We start from the raw sequence: 16296 nt of genomic DNA on the forward strand, positions 1-16296 counted from the left end.
GATGCGACCACAAATACGCACACAAGTCACATGACACAGGATGCGACCACAAATACGCACACAAGTCACAGGATGCGACCACAAATACGCACACAAGTCACATGACACAGGATGCGACCACAAATACGCACACCAGTCACATGACACAGGATGCGACCACAAATACGCACACAAGTCACATGACACAGGATGCGACCACAAATACGCACACAAGTCACAGGATGCGACCACAAATACGCACACAAGTCACATGACACAGGATGCGACCACAAATACGCACACAAGTCACATGACACAGGATGCAACCACAAATACGCACACAAGTCACAGGATGCGACCACAAATAAGCACACAAGTCACATGACACAGGATGCGACCACAAATACGCACACAAGTCACATGACACAGGATGCGACCACAAATACGTACACAAGTCACATGACACAGGATGCGACCACAAATACGCACACAAGTCACATGACACAGGATGCGACCACAAATACGCACACAAGTCACATGACACAGGATGCGACCACAAATACGCACACAAGTCACATGACACAGGATGCGACCACAAATACGCACACAAGTCACAGGATGCGACCACAAATACGCACACAAGTCACAGGATGCGACCACAAATACGCACACAAGTCACATGACACAGGATGCGACCACAAATACGCACACAAGTCACATGACACAGGATGCGACCACAAATACGCACACAAGTCACATGACACAGGATGCGACCACAAATACGCACACAAGTCACATGACACAGGATGCGACCACAAATACGCACACAAGTCACAGGATGCGACCACAAATAAGCACACAAGTCACATGACACAGGATGCGACCACAAATACGCACACAAGTCACATGACACAGGATGCGACCACAAATACGTACACAAGTCACATGACACAGGATGCGACCACAAATACATACACAAGTCACATGACACAGGATGCGACCACAAATACGCACACAAGTCACAGGATGCGACCACAAATACGCACACAAGTCACAGGATGCGACCACAAATACGCACACAAGTCACAGGATGCGACCACAAATACGCACACAAGTCACAGGATGCGACCACAAATACGCACACAAGTCACATGACACAGGATGCGACCACAAATACGCACACAAGTCACATGACACAGGATGCGACCACAAATACGCACACAAGTCACAGGATGCGACCACAAATAAGCACACAAGTCACATGACACAGGATGCGACCACAAATACGCACACAAGTCACATGACACAGGATGCGACCCACAAATACGTACACAAGTCACATGACACAGGATGCGACCACAAATACATACACAAGTCACATGACACAGGATGCGACCACAAATACGCACACAAGTCACAGGATGCGACCACAAATACGCACACAAGTCACAGGATGCGACCACAAATACGCACACAAGTCACAGGATGCGACCACAAATACGCACACAAGTCACAGGATGCGACCACAAATACGCACACAAGTCACATGACACAGGATGCGACCACAAATACGCACACAAGTCACATGACACAGGATGCGACCACAAATACGCACACAAGTCACATGACACAGGATGCGACCACAAATACGTACACAAGTCACATGACACAGGATGCGACCACAAATACGCACACAAGTCACATGACACAGGATGCGACCACAAATACGCACACAAGTCACAGGATGCGACCACAAATACGCACACAAGTCACATGACACAGGATGCGACCACAAATACGCACACAAGTCACATGACACAGGATGCGACCACAAATACGCACACCAGTCACATGACACAGGATGCGACCACAAATACGCACACAAGTCCACATGACACAGGATGCGACCACAAATACGCACACAAGTCACAGGATGCGACCACAAATACGCACACAAGTCACATGACACAGGATGCGACCACAAATACGCACACAAGTCACATGACACAGGATGCAACCACAAATACGCACACAAGTCACAGGATGCGACCACAAATAAGCACACAAGTCACATGACACAGGATGCGACCACAAATACGCACACAAGTCACATGACACAGGATGCGACCACAAATACGTACACAAGTCACATGACACAGGATGCGACCACAAATACGTACACAAGTCACATGACACAGGATGCGACCACAAATACGTACACAAGTCACATGACACAGGATGCGACCACAAATACGCACACAAGTCACAGGATGCGACCACAAATACGCACACAAGTCACAGGATGCGACCACAAATACGCACACAAGTCACAGGATGCGACCACAAATACGCACACAAGTCACATGACACAGGATGCGACCACAAATACGCACACAAGTCACATGACACAGGATGCGACCACAAATACGCACACAAGTCACATGACACAGGATGCGACCACAAATACGTACACAAGTCACATGACACAGGATGCGACCACAAATACGCACACAAGTCACATGACACAGGATGCGACCACAAATACGCACACAAGTCACAGGATGCGACCACAAATACGCACACAAGTCACATGACACAGGATGCGACCACAAATACGCACACAAGTCACATGACACAGGATGCGACCACAAATACGCACACCAGTCACATGACACAGGATGCGACCACAAATACGCACACAAGTCACATGACACAGGATGCGACCACAAATACGCACACAAGTCACAGGATGCGACCACAAATACGCACACAAGTCACATGACACAGGATGCGACCACAAATACGCACACAAGTCACATGACACAGGATGCAACCACAAATACGCACACAAGTCACAGGATGCGACCACAAATAAGCACACAAGTCACATGACACAGGATGCGACCACAAATACGCACACAAGTCACATGACACAGGATGCGACCACAAATACGTACACAAGTCACATGACACAGGATGCGACCACAAATACGCACACAAGTCACATGACACAGGATGCGACCACAAATACGCACACAAGTCACATGACACAGGATGCGACCACAAATACGCACACAAGTCACAGGATGCGACCACAAATACGCACACAAGTCACAGGATGCGACCACAAATACGCACACAAGTCACATGACACAGGATGCGACCACAAATACGCACACCAGTCACATGACACAGGATGCGACCACAAATACGCACACAAGTCACATGACACAGGATGCGACCACAAATACGCACACAAGTCACATGACACAGGATGCGACCACAAATACGCACACAAGTCACAGGATGCGACCACAAATAAGCACACAAGTCACATGACACAGGATGCGACCACAAATACGCACACAAGTCACATGACACAGGATGCGACCACAAATACGTACACAAGTCACATGACACAGGATGCGACCACAAATACATACACAAGTCACATGACACAGGATGCGACCACAAATACGCACACAAGTCACAGGATGCGACCACAAATACGCACACAAGTCACAGGATGCGACCACAAATACGCACACAAGTCACAGGATGCGACCACAAATACGCACACAAGTCACATGACACAGGATGCGACCACAAATACGCACACAAGTCACATGACACAGGATGCGACCACAAATACGCACACAAGTCACATGACACAGGATGCGACCACAAATACGCACACAAGTCACATGACACAGGATGCGACCACAAATACGCACACAAGTCACATGACACAGGATGCGACCACAAATACGCACACAAGTCACAGGATGCGACCACAACTACGCACACAAGTCACATGACACAGGATGCGACCACAAATACGCACACAAGTCACATGACACAGGATGCGACCACAAATACGCACACAAGTCACATGACACAGGATGTGACCACAAATACGTACACAAGTCACATGACACAGGATGCGACCACAAATACGTACACAAGTCACATGACACAGGATGCGACCACAAATACGCACACAAGTCACAGGATGCGACCACAAATACGCACACAAGTCACAGGATGCGACCACAAATACGCACACAAGTCACATGACACAGGATGCGACCACAAATACGCACACAAGTCACATGACACAGGATGCGACCACAAATACGCACACAAGTCATATGACACAGGATGCGACCACAAATACGCACACAAGTCACAGGATGCGACCACAAATAAGCACACAAGTCACATGACACAGGATGCGACCACAAATACGCACACAAGTCACATGACACAGGATGCGACCACAAATACGTACACAAGTCACATGACACAGGATGCGACCACAAGTCACATGACACAGGATGCGACCACAAATACGCACACAAGTCACAGGATGCGACCACAAATACGCACACAAGTCACATGACACAGGATGCGACCACAAATACGCACACAAGTCACATGACACAGGATGCGACCACAAATACGTACACAAGTCACATGACACAGGATGCGACCACAAATACGTACACAAGTCACATGACACAGGATGCGACCACAAATACGCACACAAGTCACATGACACAGGATGCGACCACAAATACGCACACAAGTCACAGGATGCGACCACAAATACGCACACAAGTCACATGACACAGGATGCGACCACAAATACGCACACAAGTCACAGGATGCGACCCACAAATACGCACACAAGTCACATGACACAGGATGCGACCACAAATACGCACACAAGTCACAGGATGCGACCACAAATACGTACACAAGTCACATGACACAGGATGCGACCACAAATACGTACACAAGTCACATGACACAGGATGCGACCACAAATACGTACACAAGTCACATGACACAGGATGCGACCACAAATACGTACACAAGTCACATGACACAGGATGCGACCACAAATACATACACAAGTCACATGACACAGGATGCGACCACAAATACGCACACAAGTCACAGGATGCGACCACAAATACGCACACAAGTCACAGGATGCGACCACAAATACGCACACAAGTCACAGGATGCGACCACAAATACGCACACAAGTCACATGACACAGGATGCGACCACAAATACGCACACAAGTCACATGACACAGGATGCGACCACAAATACGCACACAAGTCACATGACACAGGATGCGACCACAAATACGCACACAAGTCACATGACACAGGATGCGACCACAAATACGCACACAAGTCACATGACACAGGATGCGACCACAAATACGCACACAAGACACAGGATGCGACCACAACTACGCACACAAGTCACATGACACAGGATGCGACCACAAATACGCACACAAGTCACATGACACAGGATGCGACCACAAATACGCACACAAGTCACATGACACAGGATGTGACCACAAATACGTACACAAGTCACATGACACCAGGATGCGACCACAAATACGTACACAAGTCACATGACACAGGATGCGACCCACAAATACGCACACAAGTCACAGGATGCGACCACAAATACGCACACAAGACACAGGATGCGACCACAATACGCACACAAGTCACATGACACAGGATGCGACCACAAATACGCACACAAGTCACATGACACAGGATGCGACCACAAATACGCACACAAGTCATATGACACAGGATGCGACCACAATTACGCACACAAGTCACAGGATGCGACCACAAATAAGCAAACAAGTCACATGACACAGGATGCGACCACAAATACGCACACAAGTCACATGACACAGGATGCGACCACAAATACGTACACAAGTCACATGACACAGGATGCGACCACAAGTCACATGACACAGGATGCGACCACAAATACGCACACAAGTCACAGGATGCGACCACAAATACGCACACAAGTCACATGACACAGGATGCGACCACAAATACGCACACAAGTCACATGACACAGGATGCGACCACAAATACGTACACAAGTCACATGACACAGGATGCGACCACAAATACGTACACAAGTCACATGACACAGGATGCGACCACAAATACGCACACAAGTCACATGACACAGGATGCGACCACAAATACGCACACAAGTCACAGGATGCGACCACAAATACGCACACAAGTCACATGACACAGGATGCGACCACAAATACGCACACAAGTCACAGGATGCGACCACAAATACGCACACAAGTCACATGACACAGGATGCGACCACAAATACGCACACAAGTCACAGGATGCGACCACAAATACGTACACAAGTCACATGACACAGGATGCGACCACAAATACGTACACAAGTCACATGACACAGGATGCGACCACAAATACGTACACAAGTCACAGGATGCGACCACAAATACGCACACAAGTCACAGGATGCGACCACAAATACGCACACAAGTCACATGACACAGGATGCGACCACAAAATACGCACACAAGTCACAGGATGCGACCCACAAATACGCACACAAGTCACAGGATGCGACCACAAATACGCACACAAGTCACAGGATGCGACCACAATACGCACACAAGTCACATGCCACAGGATGCGACCACAAAACTTGGGCGGTCAGCTCCTCCCCCCATCCACAGCACAGGTCAGATTCTCCTCCCTCAGATTTTCACCGGGTTGTTGGCACTCTCAAACTTTGTCCCCCAGAAGGCATCTTTGAAGGTTCCAAAGTCATTGATTGAAGTGTTAGAAGCTTGTTGTTCTCACTGGCACAAGGCTGTTAAAGTCGGTGGAGTTTAAAGAGAAAAGTGAAACAAGTACATCACTGTATCTTCAAAACGGGGTTCAAGAATAAATTACTGGCCATAATTATAAAGGTGAGGATCAGCACCTGAAAGAATGAGTGCCCTCTTCAGGTTGGGGAAGGAGGTGGTACCTCAAGTAGAGGAGTTTTAAGTAGTCCAGGGTCTTGTTCACGAGTGAGGGTAGAAAGGAGTCAGAGATCAACAGGCGAACCAGAGTGACACCTTCTGTTATGTGGACGATGTACTGGTACAGTCGTGAAGAGAGAGCTGGGCCGAAAGTTAAAGCTTTCGATTTTTTGGTCCATCTGCTTTCTTACCCTCCCCTGCGGCCACAAGCTTTGGGTAGTGACTGAAAAAATGTAGTTCATCAATACAAGCGGCAGAAATGAGCTTCCTCATAGGATGTCTGGGCTCAGCCTTAGAGAGAGTGCAGACATTCTAGAGGGGCTCAAGTAGAGTCAGTGGTCCTGCCCTCTGACTAGGATGCGGGCATGTCCAACTGGGAGGAGACCTCGGGTCAGACCTAGGATATGCCGGAGATGATGCATGTCCCAGCTGGCCTGGGAAAGCCTCAGGATCATCTCTGGGGAGCTGGCTGGGAAAAGGGACGTGTGAGCATCTTTGCCTGCACTGCTGCCCCTGCAGTCTGGACCGGATACACAGTAGAGCATTATTGGATGGATGGAGAATTACAAAGCTTTCTGGGTAGCACATGTACAGTATATACAATACACCCAGCATATTTAAGGTTGTGTTAAATTCAGTTAACCATTCTGGTAATGTGGTTTCATTTACACTTGCTTATCTGCTGTTTTTATGTCAACACATCTTTTATAGCATTAATCTCCACAGTCGAAAAGCACAGCTGACACTGAGCTGCTGCAACGTGTTCTGCCTTATATTTTGAAATTGTTCACCAAAATTACATTTCTTCAGAATGAAATACACACATGTCTGGGAACTACAGACAATCCAATTTTAGTACAGCATGTATTTAACAAATACAACAATATGTTAGCAGTATATCACCAAAAATTTTAAGTGTAGGTCAGCCTGTTTAAAGTAAATATGTTTTCCCTACCATTGAGTAATAAATAAAAATGTACTTGATGAAAAGATTGTAACGTTTTGGAGAAATATGATGCTTTTAATGGAAAGCAGATTTGTGCGGGGAATCAATGAAGAATTTCCTGTAGAATTTCTTGCTCTGCCTATCATATCATAAAATCAGGACTTCGGCATTTAAAGTGAGAGACCTTTCCGTGGTCGCCGAGTAGAAATCACTCGACAGTGGCATGTGATGCGTTGCTTTCATCTCACGCACTGAAACCGTCAAACATCTGGGCTGTAATATTTCAGCTGCTGTCCTGCGGTATTTCTCCGACTAAATGTCTTTAGAAAATAATTTTACTGTTAAACATTTGAGAGCATAGAATGGAGAACGGCCTTGTCCTTTGTTCTATCCTGTCTGAGTACAGCCAGCCAGCCAGCAGAGCTGCATTGGGTCGGAAATTAAACCAACGTGCAAAAGCATCGGCGGAGGAGAAGTAGAAATTGTCTCGTGGAGTTCCACTTAACTGATAAACTGAGAACAGACAAAAGCGAATTCACAGAGAAAGGCTGACGCGTTTTAGGGAGAGAGCGTGTCCTCTGGTGCTCTGTGTTCTTGTGGCTTGAACTTTTAGCTCATGATTAAATTTATTTGTTTTTGTCCACTGTGTCATCGTCTTGTTACCCTGCAGGGGCCAGATATTGTAAGCAGTTGCTAAACTGCAGCCTCCATAGTGTGGTTAGATAAGGGAAGTTCTCGCCCGGGTCACCTTTGGGCTACAGAGTATAGTCAGGAGTTCAATAACATTAATACATTTTATTTATGTGGCACCCTTCAATGGGTCCTTCTAAGGTGAAATGCTACGATTTTTCTTGACTACACCTTAATTGACTACCACCAATGCTAAATGAGCCCCCATTACTTGGGAAGACGTCATTCGTATTTCCCGTGTTTGAAGGTTGACTTTCACAGTTCCTCCTCTGCCTTTTCTTGGTGTGTTTTAACCTCCCTTGTGCTGTGCTTCCTGTCTTGATCACATTGGTAACTTTTGCTTTGGTTGTTCAGTCAAATCAGACTAAATCTGATCAGTTAGATTGCTTGGAGGGACCGAACACACACACACACACACACAGTAGCGTTTTATTATACACTAGCTGTGTAAGCCCGTGCTGTAAAAAGCCTGGGCTCCTAGAAACCATGGATTATGACACTTCAATCAGTCATTGGCATCGGTTGTGTATCAGCATCTAAGCGGGGTTCTCTCTCCTAGGAAGTTTCATTTTGTCGATGTGCTCGCCTACATTGTCTATCAGCGGCTAAGCAAGTTTCTCTTTTCTCTGAGGTTTCATTTTGTCGATGTGCTCGCCTCCATTGTCTATCACCAGCTAAGCGAGGTTCTCTCTCCTCAGAAGTTTCATTTTGTCGATGTGCTCGTCTCCATTGTCTATCAGCAGCTAAGCGAGGTTCTCTCTAATCAGAAGTTTCATTTTGTCAATGTGCTCGCCTCCATTGTCTATCAGCAGCTAAGCGAGGTTCTCTCTAATCAGAAGTTTCATTTTGTCAATGTGCTCGCCTCCATTGTCTATCAGTGGCTAAGCGAGTTTCTCTCAGAAGTTTCATTTTGTTGATGTGCTCGTCTCCAATGTCTATCAGTGGCTACGCGAGTTTCTCTTTTCTCGGAGGTTTCATTTTGTCGATGTGCTTGCCTCCATTGTCTCTTTCTGTCTCCTCAGAAGTTTCATTTTGTCGATGTGCTCGTCTCCGTTGTCTATCAGCGGCTAAGTGAGGTTCTGTTTCCTCGGCTGTTTCGTTTTGCCGATGTGCTCACCTTGCTTGTGTATTACCAGCTAAGCAAGTTTCTCTTTTCTCTGTGACTTTGGCAACTGAGTCGCTTTCTTTGAGCTTCATGCTGTAGCCTCACACTTCTGGGCCAGACAGACAGACAGACAGACAGACACGCACACACACACACACAGATGTTTATATATAAGAATAGATGACATTGATTTTGTGTTGTAGCCCGGCTACCAAGGTACTATTGACCCAGGCAAGCGTCTAACCAACAAAAAATGTCCTACTTGAGTGAGAGTCTTCTTTTAGATTCAGTTCGCTATTGTTGCATTTTGAATATTAAAAGTACACTCAGCATAGGAAAAGTCAGTCAGTCATTGTCCAACCCGCTATATCCTAACACAGGGTCATAGGGGGTCTGCTGGATCAATCCCAGCCAACACAGGGCGCAAGGCAACAACAAATCTCCGGGCAGGGCGTCAGCCCACCGCAGCATAGGAAAGGTGCTATACAAATTAAATGAATTATATTATTATCATTATCATCTTAAGGCCTTTTCTATTACTAGGTAAGTGTACGTTTTCACATTGCGATCGATTCCATCTCTGTCTGAGATCTTCTTTAGCTCTTTTTTTTTTTTGTGTCTCATGATACCTCAGTGGTGACCCTGCCTGGCCCAACCTCTTTTTTATATATAGTGTCCTTTGCAGAATAAAGTTGTTTTGAAATTGAATTCATGGATTATTTCATTGTCTTTATTTCTGGAGGTTTGAAATAATAATCATAATGGAGCCGACACTTCCAGAACTTATCAGCAATGCTATCTCAGTTGCTAAAATTGCATTCTTTTTTTAAACCACAGTATCTGCAGAGAAGACAGCAAGAGAATGCTCAGAGGCAGAGCCGCGGAGAACCTTCACTGCCCGAGGAAGACATAACCAAAATGTTCAAGCCTCCTCAGGCTCCTCCAAGGATGGATACACTGCTTATTGCAGGTGAGAGTCCTGGTCAAGTCCTTTAGGCCTAAGTTATTTCCATAAGTATGTTTGCCTCATAACAGTCGCCAGTATCCGGCAGCCCGTGCTCGAGAGGTACACTAAATCCCTTCTATTCCTTCTTGTGGCACGGCTGACTCATTTCCATACTGCACCATCCCAGAATGTGCCGGCTTTGAGCAGCTATTTTTATCCGTCTTGTTGACAAAGGTAAAATGCACAACACACAGAGGGGCTCTTTATTATTTGTAGTTGATGATCTGCATGACAGTGTGAAGACTGTACCTTCGAAGGTACGCTTCTCGTAGCTGAGCTTAATTTTACTTGACAGTGCTAGGCTAATGTTTTTTTAATCATTACACTGAGGAAATAGCTAAGAATTTGCCAATGCTTTTTTTTTTCTAATGCATGTATAGTTGAACATAATTTATATTCATATTGAGTTGGCATGAGGTGTCAAGAAAGCTGAAAATAATTCAGCCATGCCTTAATAGCCATAACTGAAAATGTACTCCCTAACGTTCAACAAAACTGCTCTCCTGTCCGTGGGTTAAAACCAGCAAAGCAGACAATGGTAGACAGCCAAAAAATGTTGGGCGTACCACCCTGGTAACCCCGTTTAATAATAATAATAAAAAAGTTAGCCGGAAAACCACTTAAAAACAAAGTAGTAGCTTAGTAGTGAAGGGAGCAAAGTACCTGGAGCTCTGTCCTTCTCACACCGCCTCCTTCTGGGAGTGAGCTTGTAAGGCTGGTACCTGAAGGGGCGGAGCCTTCTCTGGGTGTTGGGGCGGAGCCAGGCATTCTCTGTTGGGTGTCTTTTGCTGGCTAAGGAGGATTTAGATTAGCATTATGGGTTATTCTTGTTCCCTCCATAGCTGTACTGGTTTTCTTCCCATATTCCTGAGAATGTATGTATCAGGGAATTATTAATTAGCCCCTTTAGGCATGAGTTGTGCGCACGAGTAGCAACCAACGTCCTGGTTTGGTTCCAGCTGTGTTGCTGGAATGGGGGGGGGTCCAACTCCCCTTGACCCTGAAAATCGGTTTGAAAATGGTGTATTACAGTATGTTCATCTGTCGTAGGTTTGTGGATGTAAACATTGCATTTATGTTTAGATGTCTGATTTGAGGATTGAGGCATCAAATGTTTAAAGGTAGAGGACATTTATGCACTAAAAAAAAGGCAAAAATATGTGAAGAGGAGGAAACCAAAGTATCAAAATCATTAAAATTGAGAAATACAGAAAATTTTGCACGCCTTGTACAATTTCCCTCCACATCAAGGGCAGTTATTCTCTAAATTATTTACCTCAAATGTCAATAAATCATACCTTTTGTGTTTATGTGTGATTATAATATATGTATGCATCTATGTGTTTGTGTGTGTCTGTTGTAACTGAGGCCAGCAAAGCAGACCATGGTAGTGAGCCAAAAACTGTTGGGGTACCCCCTTTCAATAATGATAATAAAAAAGTTAGCCGGCAAACCACTTAAAAACCAGTAGCTGTTTAGTAGTGAGGGAGCGAAGTATCTGGAGCTCTGTCCTTCTCGTGCCTCCTTCTGGGAGTGAGCTGGCCTTGTAAGGCTGGTACCTGAAGGGGCGGAGCCTTCTCTGGGTGTTGGGGTGGAGCCACGTATCCTCTGTGGGTGTCTTTTAGTGGCTGAGGAGGAGGAAGGAGAAGATGATGTTAGTGTCCGGTCCTCCTCTCATTCCTGGGGTGGAAGGAGGTCCCCAGGTGCACATGTATGACAATGTACATACAGGGCATTCAGAAGTATTCAGACCCTATCACTTTTTTCACTCGGTACCCCCAGAAGCTCAAAGACAAAACAGGATTGTAGAAAGTTTCGCAAACTTATTGAAAATATAAAAAATGAAATACCTCATTCACACAAGTATTCAGACCCTTTACTCAGTACTCGATTGAAGCCCCTTTAGCAGCGATTTTGACTTGGAGCCTCCTTGGGTTTGATGTGACAAGCTTCACACACTTGGATTTGGGAATGTTCTGCCATCCTTCTCTGCAGATAGTCTCAAGCCCTGCCAGGTTGGATGGAGTTCCTACAGTGGACAGCTATTATCAGGCCTGTCCAGAGATGTTCATTTGGGTTGAAAGACATTCGCAGAGTTCTCCCTAAGTGGTCTTTGCTTTGTGCTTAGGCTTGTTGTGCTGTTGGAAGGTGGGCCTTCAGCTCGGTTTGAGTTTTCTTTAAGGATATCTCTGTACTTTGCTCTATTTGGCTTTTCCTCGACCCTGACTAGTCTTCCAGTTCCTGCCACTGAAGAAACAACCCTACAGTATGAATCTGCCACCACCGAGCTTCACTGTTGGAGTGTATTATACAGGTGATGAGCAGTGCCTGCCTTCCTAAAGACTTGATGCTAAGTCTTGATTTCATCAAACCAGAGATTCTTGTTTCTCACAGTCTGGAAGTGCTTTGCGTGCCTTTTGGAAATTCCACGTCAGCTTTCATGTGTCCTTCACTGAACAGAGGCTTTTATCTGGCCAGTCTGCCATAAAGTTCCAATTAGTGGAGTGTTCCAGTGATGGACATCCTGGAAGTTTCTCCCATCTCCAGACTGGTCCTGTGGAGCTTCCCCAGAGTGACCATTAGGTTCTTGGCCACCTATCTTACTATGCCCCCTTCTCCCACGATTGCTTAGTTTGCACAGGCAGCCAGCTCTAGGAGGAGTCCTGGTTGTTTCTAACATCTTCCATTTACGAATTGCTCTTGGGAACCTTCGGTACTGCAGACATTTATTTATTTTTGTTAGCCTTCCCAAGGTCTGTGCCTTGACACAATCCCATCTCTAAGCTCTGCAGACGTTTCCTTTGACCTCACTATGTGGCTTTCTATAGATGGGTGTGTGCGTTTCTAATCACATCCAATACATTGAATTGACCACACAGATGGACTCCAAACATCTCAGTGACGATCTTTAGAATGGGATGCACCTGAGCCAAAGCAAGGAGTCTGAATATGTGTGTCATTGTGTTAGTTCCTAAATGTAATCTTAAATCTGGGTTTTGCTTTGTTATTATGGGATGTTGAGTGTTAGTTGATGAAGGTGTGAACATTCAGCCCAACTACAGACAGACACCAGGACACACAGAAGTCCAAACACATGCTTTTAATTTGTCTTTTCCTTTACAGCACCTCACATACTGCAACAGTCAGCTATAACAATAACTCAGTCCTTTTCTTTTCTTTCTTCTTCCTCCCTATTCTTCTGCCGCCTCCACTCCTCTCCCGCGAGCTCCGTCCTCTGCCTCCCGACTCCGGCTCCATGAATGGAGTGAGGTGGCCCCTTTTATAATGCACCCAGATGTGCTCCAGATGCTCCCTGATGACCTTCCTGCACCACTTCCTGGTGTGGCGGAACTGCTGCATGGGCACCCGGAAGCACTCCATGTGTACCTGGTTCCTGTTCCGGCAGCACTTCCTGGTGTGGCAGAAGTGCTGCAGTCCATGGCTCCGGAACCATCCAGGTACCCCTTGGCGGTGGTCACGGGTCCCCACAGGGTTGAGCTTCCAAGCTCCTTGGTCCCCATGCAATCCAGGTGGGCTGCCCTCTATCGTCCCAGGAAAAGGAATTGCCCCTTTCCCGGTCCCCTGCTTCTCCAAGCTTCCCAGTGGGGCAAGGTCCCTGTTTGTTTATCACAAAGGGGGAAAAAAAAAATACACTTCCATGACACAATACAATTTATTTTTGTTGAGCCCAAAATCACACAAGGAGTGCTGCAATGAACTTTAACAGGCCCTGCCTTTTGAGAGCCCCCCAGCCTTGACTCTCTAAGAAGACTCCCAAAAAACCCTTGTAGGGAAACAAAAGTGGAAGAAACCCGGGAAAGGCAGTTCAAAGAGAGACCCCCTTTCCAGGTTGGGCATGCAGTGGGTGTCAAAAAAAATGGGGGTCAATACAACACAGAACAGAACACAAGTAATCCTCAATACAATATAACACTACAAGTACAGAGCAGAATTCAACAGTAGATGGTATCCCATAATAGGATTTGGATTTCTTCAGAGTCCTGGAGACTTTGGCCATCAAGCTGCCCCCCTTACTGGCCATTCCACGGCTGAGTCAGTGCTGGGCCAGCCAATCTGATGAAAGGAACCCTCTACCCGACGATTCCTGTGATCCTCCATCAGAGATGATGTTAGCACCAGGATACATCATCACAAAAGGAGTCAAAAGTGAGGGGACCTGAATACTTTCTGAATGCCCTGTGAATAAATAAATATAAGGAGACTTGAGTCTCAGAGCGTGCCAGTTGAAATGCATGAGATGATCTTCTCCCCGTCCTCATGTTAGGCGTGTACAGAATTATCTACTCTACATGTACCTCGGGGTTAAAAATTTCTTCCAGCTGCTTGAGGGCTTCTGATTTACCCTCTTTCTGACATACAAGAGACAGATAAGATGATGAATGGTGCTCCTGGTGCATAATGACATTCCATTTCTCAACAGTTTATTGTTTTTTAGGAAGTTCATGTAAAAGTCAAGAGACTTCCGTAGTTTCACATTAACCTTATTTGATCAGAGTGCAGGTACTGCCGCCGCCTGCTTGTTAATGCACACGTCTGTTGTGTTGCCTTCTTGTTCATTTTTTGTTCCTCAGGAGACATCCTTACATCTGCCCTTGTAAACTTACATTGTTGGATTAGAAAAAGGCACTAGAGCAACCATGGGGTCATTATGGGCAACTCTCTGGGGGTGAGAGCTGAAAGCTAATCATGGTATGGAACGCTGTTGTGAGTTTGGAGAGAAACTGCACTGTTAGTAACCAAAGTCAAGTAACAATCAGTCGGAGAAAACCACAAAACGCTGACCTGCTCTAATGGACTGTGTCTCATCGCTTACCTTTTAGGTCAAATCAACACCTACTGCCAGAACATCAAGGAGTTCACGTCCCAAAACCTGGGGAAACTCTTTATGGCTGAGGCTCTGCAAGGGCACAGCAGCTGAAAAGGAAGACATGAGGCTTCCTCGAGGTCAGCAGCCAAGGCCAGCAATGGAGAGGAAGAAGGGGGGGGGGGGGGTTACTGATGTCGCAGTGGTCTTTCATCTGTTCAAATGGATAAAGTAACTTACAGTAAACATTAATAAACACTTCAGCTTAACCTGTTTCTCTGATGTCATTGTTTTGTAACCAACTTTCTTTGTCTAGGTGATGGCGCATCTTGTATCTCTACATATAAAAGGCGAAGCCCTCACTGACTCCTCACTAATTCTCACACTTTCCATATTGGTGGGAAGCTGAAATTTCGGGTGCTCATTCCTTACAGTGTACTTACAAAAGTTATATATGTTTCATGTCCTACTGCAACACCCAAGGGGGGAAAACGGGTGTACCCCTAAACTATATACAGTGGAACCTCGGGTTATGAACGTCTCGGAACAAGTACAAATCGGGTTATGACCAAAAAGTTCGCCAAACTTTTGCATCTGTTCACAACCACACACTCGGGTGATGAACAAGCCAGTGTCCCTTCTGGTCCATAGAGAGTGAGAGCGAGAGAGAGCCCAAGCAGAAGAAGTAAGTAAACATTTAGTTTACTATTACACTGTGCATTCTATGGTATAATTAACTATTTTTCTGCTTAAAAATCTTTAAAAAAAAAATATATTTACATATAGCTTGTACGGTTTGGAACGGATTAATTGCATTTACATACAATCCTATGAGGGAAATTACTTCAGGTCATGACCAAATCGGGTTGTGACCAGAGTT

The 16296-nt window shown here is 45.9% G+C and overlaps 1 protein-coding gene across 1 annotated transcript in view; it reads left to right on the plus strand.

The window, feature by feature from the left end:
• The window catches only part of eif3hb (eukaryotic translation initiation factor 3, subunit H, b), a 253691-nt gene extending 238006 nt beyond the window's left edge, over positions 1–15685 (plus strand). The window contains exons 7-8 of the mRNA XM_028817546.2: positions 10423–10555; positions 15433–15685. Of these exons, the coding sequence (XP_028673379.1) occupies positions 10423–10555; positions 15433–15530 (231 nt within the window). The 3' untranslated portion in view covers positions 15531–15685. The remainder of the gene's footprint in view (positions 1–10422; positions 10556–15432) is intronic.
• The last annotated feature ends 611 nt before the right edge of the window (positions 15686–16296 follow it).

Source organism: Erpetoichthys calabaricus, chromosome 13, assembly GCF_900747795.2.
Source record: "Erpetoichthys calabaricus chromosome 13, fErpCal1.3, whole genome shotgun sequence".
NCBI classification, from domain to species: domain Eukaryota; kingdom Metazoa; phylum Chordata; class Cladistia; order Polypteriformes; family Polypteridae; genus Erpetoichthys; species Erpetoichthys calabaricus.